Source organism: Hippichthys cyanospilos, chromosome 14 (genome assembly GCF_059441005.1).
Source record: "Hippichthys cyanospilos isolate Australia breed blue-spotted pipefish chromosome 14, RoL_Hcya_1.0, whole genome shotgun sequence".
NCBI lineage: Eukaryota > Metazoa > Chordata > Actinopteri > Syngnathiformes > Syngnathidae > Hippichthys > Hippichthys cyanospilos.
The window spans coordinates 18,001,695-18,008,153 of NC_142382.1; the positions used below are offsets into that span (position 1 = coordinate 18,001,695).

The 6,459-nt window shown below is 41.7% G+C and overlaps 1 protein-coding gene across 3 annotated transcripts in view; it reads left to right on the plus strand.

Annotated features, from left to right (window-relative positions):
* Positions 1 to 6,238, plus strand: part of lingo2b (leucine rich repeat and Ig domain containing 2b) — a 53,285-nt gene extending 47,047 nt beyond the window's left edge. For all 3 annotated transcript variants that reach the window (XM_088433831.1, XM_088433832.1, XM_088433833.1), the window contains exon 2: positions 3,000 to 6,238. In XM_088433831.1, coding sequence (XP_088289957.1) covers positions 3,043 to 4,908 — 1,866 coding nt within the window. In that variant the 5' untranslated portion in view covers positions 3,000 to 3,042 and the 3' untranslated portion in view covers positions 4,909 to 6,238. The remainder of the gene's footprint in view (positions 1 to 2,999) is intronic.
* The last annotated feature ends 221 nt before the right edge of the window (positions 6,239 to 6,459 follow it).

Sequence of the window (6,459 nt, forward strand, 5' to 3'; positions counted from 1 at the left end):
CTTATAGACTGATATATAGACTATATACACTGTGGCTTATCTGCAGTTTTTTTTACTGGCTACCAGGGAACAATCTCCCAGTAGACAAAGGGAGACAGAAGAAGACACAATCAAAGTATTGATTTTGAGTTTATAACTGCTTTTTTACAAACCACCAAGGAGCACTATCTATTAGTAAACACTAGCAGGCACGTTGATGATGTGTTGGTGCAGTATTCTAATACAAATGTGTTGGTGTAATGTTGAAACTATGTTACTGCTACACTTGTTTCTAAATTGCAGGCTTGTTCAGTCTGTGTTGAAGGCATGGTAATGCTGTAACCAAGCAGTTTGAGAAAAAGAAAATAAAAACATTTTAACCCTTTCACTCCTGTTGGGACAATGCATCCTACAGCTTTTGGAAAAATGGCAGTGGGTATAGAAATGGTACAAATAAGATGAAATGGCATCTCAGCGGTTCACTACACACCTATCTACAGATTCTAGTGGCTACTAGCAACTTTTCCATACACTACAAGTCAGTGCTGGGCCCACCGTCAACAAGGTAGCTTGCGGTGTACAATTTCTTGTGAATTAATCATCTACTGTAGTACTGCGGGAATACATAGATATGTGCTATATATGTGTGTTACTATAGATTACACTGATTACTATGCATTGAAGATGTCCGGTGATCATTTTCACTTCTCTGGCACGTTATTTGTACAAGTATCATGCTCAATGAGAAATACAGTACCAGTGGTATTTCTTGGCGGGAGAATGAATCCCAGTGTTTTATATACAGTATATATATATATATATATATATATATATATATATATATATATATATATATATATATATATATATATATATATATATATATATATATATATATAAAAAACAGAGAGAGAGAGAGAGAGAGAGAGAGAGAGAGAGAGAGAGAGAGAGAGAGAGGATGTACCTATTTATACATGCAATTGTTCGTGTTCGGTAACAAAGTAATTTCAGCTTATATGACAGTTTTTTTGTACAAGTATCAAATATCTGATGTTATAACCTGTTTTCAGTCTGGTGCGGCCTGTATATGAGAAAGCTAAATTTTCTGTTTAATATTTGTTGGCACGGCATATACTTTGGTGTGGCTTATAGTCCAGAAAATACTGTACATACATTTGTATGATTTAGCTTGTAAAGACCACCGCAATGTTGTGAACAACTCTTGGAAAGAAAATGCTGACACAGTTGGGAGGAAAAGGTAGGCAATTAAAACGAGTCGGAACAACTGACAGTACAAAAGTTACATAAAAGCAAGAAATGGCACCAGAGGGAGGAGCGGTGCTCTAGGAGGTACTAAGAATGAAGTTTTTCTTCATTTCAACACAATAAAAGTCCATCCTTTTTGTTTGAAACTACGAGTATTTTCATGTTGGAAACTAGGGGTGCTCAAAATATCAACAAGCCAACCGCCAAGGTTGTGTTGCTTGGTCACATGGCATCACACATGGGAAAAAACCCTTCGTCGACAACAAAAATAACATAAGTCGTGACTTGTCTATGCCGGCGCTTGACTGATATTTTGGGCTGAAAGTCAATGAGTCTGAATTCTTCTGATCTTTACATCATGCACATATGCAAATAAGGGGTCTTATTTAATTGGACAGTTTTGGGTCATCTCAAACTAACAAGCTATTCAGCGATCAATTTACCACTATTTTTTGTATCTCAGTACTTTTCTGTGAATAAAAATGTTATATTTCACACGGCAGTCTTCAAAAGTGAGCGTCGTTGTACCAGGTGTGTCACGTCAAAGTTGAGAACAAGAAGTCATTCCAAAGAGAAGTTGTAAAACCAAAATGGGTCATAATGGATTGTCTGGAGACTTTCAAAATAGGTGGATGTAGTTGGACAAATCTACTGATATGAGTGACAGAGCCCAGAATGAATGTATTCCTTGTGCATAGCTGGTCAAAGCATTCACTCGCTCCACAGTTTACATGCTCGTACCTCCTACCAGAGTTTCCATCAAGGAGTGAGGAGATTGACAAAGGAAGCAAGGAGATTGACAAAGGAAGTAAGGAGAGAGGCAGTAGAATTATTTTGGGGAATTGAGACGATCTCTCTTCAACGTCGTCTTTTGACAGAGATATTTGGTAATGACGATGAGAAGCATGAACACATAAAGACACGCCACAGCAGTCAAACTTTCTAACAGATTATGTAACATTAAAATAAAGTGATGGATCGGGCTAATGTTTGCAGTTCCGAAAAATGAATCACAGACCGGCACACATTTGTAAAATGCACAGCTCTGGAAATCAGTACAACACAACAAGGCTAAGAAGGTAACTGAAGGAAACACAATTTATAAAAATAAAACATACATACACAAATATATGAGTAAATATATGCATGTTTGCCCATGAATTTCATTTTTCAGGCAAGTATAAATATTTTTTCAACAGTTTATGGGAGAACACCTGTAAACACAAATACATATGTAGGCTTTCTTGCAATGAGGCCATTTTTGCTCAAAGCTTAGACTTATAAAGCGAAATGTCAGAAAAGCAAACATTTGCTGCCATTTCACAGCTGATTATCTGAGCCCTGATCAAATATTCCATTTGAACGACCATCAAACTGCAAAAGCAAGATGTACTACACATGCACTTGCTGGCACAAACTATCACCGCCCAGGCTTTTAGCCTCATCAGATTGTAATGAGGGTCATTTCTCGCCACTGGGCTGAAATACTCTCCACCCTTTAAAGACGTCTCCAGTTAGCCTGCAACCTTTTGTGCTCTGCATTGATGAACGTTCACATATTTCTGCAGATGGAGTTTCTCTTGTTGGGCTTGCCCTGCTTTAACTCTAATTCTATTCTTCCGAGCAAGCCAAGAAAAATGACAGTTCATTAGAGAGATGGAGAACTTTGAGGTTCTTTAATGTACTAAAAGGGAGAGGGTAAATAGAAGAAAAGTCTGAGTTTAAATTGTTTCTTTTCATACATTGTCTTACAGGGCCAGATCGTGATGGTGTTCTGGATGTATAACGAACTGAGCAATGACAGTGGGCAACGTGGGTAAAAGAGTCATGCAGCGCCCAGCCCCACACAACCACATCCTCCTGGGTGGAGCCGTGCTGCTACTCCTGGCCAGATTGGCCCTGACTTGTCCAGCCCGATGTGAGTGTTCTGCCCAGAGCAAGTCAGTGAGCTGCCACCGCAAGCGTCTGAGTACTATCCCAGAAGGCATCCCCATCGAAACTCGAGTCCTGGATCTCAGCAAAAACAAGCTACGTGTAATCACACCAGATAACTTCTCTTCGTTCCATCTTTTGGAAGACTTGGATCTGAGTGACAACCTCATCAGCGTGGTGGAAATTGGATCATTTCGTTCTCAGCTTGCTCTCCGCTCGCTGAACTTCCGCAGTAACGTCATCCAGCTGGTTCCTGCAGGCGTGCTGTCTGGCCTGACTAACCTCACTCGGCTTGACCTCAACCACAACAGACTTGTGGTACTACTGGACCATGCTTTCCAAGATCTGCGCAAGTTGGAATCCCTCGAGGTGGGTGACAACGAACTTGTGTTTATCTCTCAGAGGGCCTTCATGGGACTAACTGGACTCCGAAGTCTGAGCCTGGAACGTTCTAATCTGAGCGCAGTCCCTACTGATGCTTTGGCACATCTACACAACCTGGTCGAACTACGAATGCGTCATTTGAGCATTGGTTTTCTTAAGCCTTTCTCTTTTAAGAAGCTATTCCATCTCCGCCAACTAGAGATCGATTTTTGGCCGTGGTTGGACACACTACCCCCTCTGTCACTGCATGGCCTCAACCTCACAACATTGTTTGTAACTAACACTAATCTATCTGCCTTTCCTGGTGCAGCATTGCGCCACCTGCCCTACCTCACTCACCTCAACTTGTCATTTTCCCGAATTCAACATATCCATCAAGGAGAGCTCGGGCACTTCCCGCATCTGATGGAACTCCGTCTCCAAGGGGCCCAGCTTGTTTCAATTGAGCCCTTTGCATTTATCGGCCTCATATCTTTGCAACTACTGGATGTGTCACAAAATCGCCTAGACTCTCTGGAGAGGGCAGTTTTTGCATCACCAGACAGCCTCCAGAGGCTTTGTCTGGGTGGAAACCCATTGGTGTGCGACTGCAGATTGCTTTGGTTGCTGAATAGCTACAAACCCCCCTCCCTTCATATTCTTGATATTCAGCCAGAGTGCAGCGCCCCCGAGTACCTCCTAGGAAAAGCACTACGGGAGCTCAAGGAACCGCTGGTCTCTCGGTACATGACCTGCACCAAGCCTCGAATTGGACCCAACATAACACAGCTACTGATGACTGACGAGGGTCAGCCCGCCCGTTTGAGCTGCATAGCGGAGGGAGCGCCGAGGCCTTCTGTGGTCTGGATTACACCTCACAGACGCTACATCACAGCCAAGAGCAGTGGCAGGGTGGAGGTTCAACCAGATGGCACCCTGGAGATCAAGGCTGCAGAGCTGCATGACAGTGGGGTGTACTTGTGTATTGCCAGTAACCCTGCTGGCAATGCAAGCTTGTCGGCTTCTTTAGCTGTGAAGAGCCTGGGCATTAGGGACAGCTTTCACAATACCAACAGGAGCTCAAATCATTTGACAAACTCAAACAGCACTTGGGGGAATGGGACTGTGTTGTACAACATGACAGTCCCTATTGACATTAAGACTATCATTATTTCCACAGCCATGGGCTGCCTGTCCTTTTTAGGTGTGGTCGTCTTCTGTTTCCTACTCCTGTTTGCCTGGAGCAGAGGAAAAGGACGTCATAAGAGCAACTTTGATATTGAATACGTCCCTCGCAAAACCAACGGGGCCTCAGCTGATGTGACAGAAACAAGTGGCCCTCGACGAGTCAATATGAAAATGATATAAACGTGACGAGGACTGATGCGCACAAGACGAACAACAGTGCAGACATATCAGCTTAAAAAGTTGTTTCTATGACACAGTGGAATTGTGACAAATGATTTACTAATATAGTGGCTGTCAATGAAGGTGATCTTGTGATCATGTGAAAATCAAAGTGAAACCATGAACGTGTTTATATGAAATAATGTCCTTACATTGAATATAATGCTATAACCAACATATCAATATGGAAGTAATCTCGTGTTGCACTTGGCATGTGTATCAGTGGTGATGTGATGAGTAAAGATGTTGTCGAATATCCGTGACATCAAAGTAAAGGACAGAGCCACTGAGGGGGGTACTCACAGCGCAGAGAACGTGATCATCGCTGCAATATGTCAGGATTAAATTATAACCATTTTAGCTGCAGTGTGAAAGGTGTGTGTTGTAATCATGTGTGCTGTGCGTGCATCGGTGTACGCATGTTGCATTTGTGTCTTTGTGCATGTGCACGCATTGCCTTTCTTATCTGACAGAAATGTTATGAAAATGGGGCCCAGGCCTTGGTTCTAATTGGGTCATTGTCACTGTTGCGCAAAACAGGATCATACATGTTTTATACGGGAAAAATGCTGCATCCATTTAGAAAAAGTGGCCCTCATGCAATGAGTCTAACATAGGGGGAATTTACTTAACTCAGGAGAATATTATGCTGTAATTTATTATGAGGTGTGAGCTTCGTCTTACCCATAGCCCGTAAAATTTACTTTCCAGCAAGACAAGACACTCCTCCTTAGAAGAAACACTGGTCAAAGATGTTATCAGATGAGAAAAGCTCCCAGCAACAGAAATGGCACGTTAAAGCTGCTTCATAACGTAGTAAATCACAGCCAGCTTTTGTGGCCAGAAAAGAAAAAAAAAGGAAAAAAATCCCTTGATATGATATAAAAGACTCTGTGGCCAGACACAATGACAAAGATTTACTAGGTTGTGCCCTCTTTTGGACAAGACAAAGTTAAGCCTCACAGAGTTATGGCTTAAATTTCCCCTCATATTTCTTTGATCGCACCTCTCGACAATTCCTTCCTGAGGCTCTGGTTATTTTGTGGGTGTCAGTTTCAAAATCGTAGTGGTATCTTGTAATGTTATGTTTCTTTGTTTGAAAATATCCGCAACGTTTGGTGTGGGCAATATTGGCATAACACTTAAGGGCAAGTCTTTGTATTACAGGGATGTTTGTGTTTATTTGTGTAATTCTGTTGTGATAAAACATTCAAAAGTTGTATAATTGTTTTCATATGATAAATTTATGGGTATATTTTCAAGAGAAAATAAATATCAAACATACCCCCCATTGGAATTGCATTTTAAATCCGGCTGAAGAAGCTCTAATAGTGACTGCATAGCTTTGTGTTTGGTTTTAAATATTTACTATTCGCTTGATTGGCTTTCTATCAGTGACTGAGTGGTTAGTAGATCCGCCTCACAGTTCAGCGTCCTGAGTTCTATTCCAGCTTGTTCTGGCCTTCCTGTGTTTTTGCATGTTCCCTCCGAGCCATTCCAAAAACATGCATG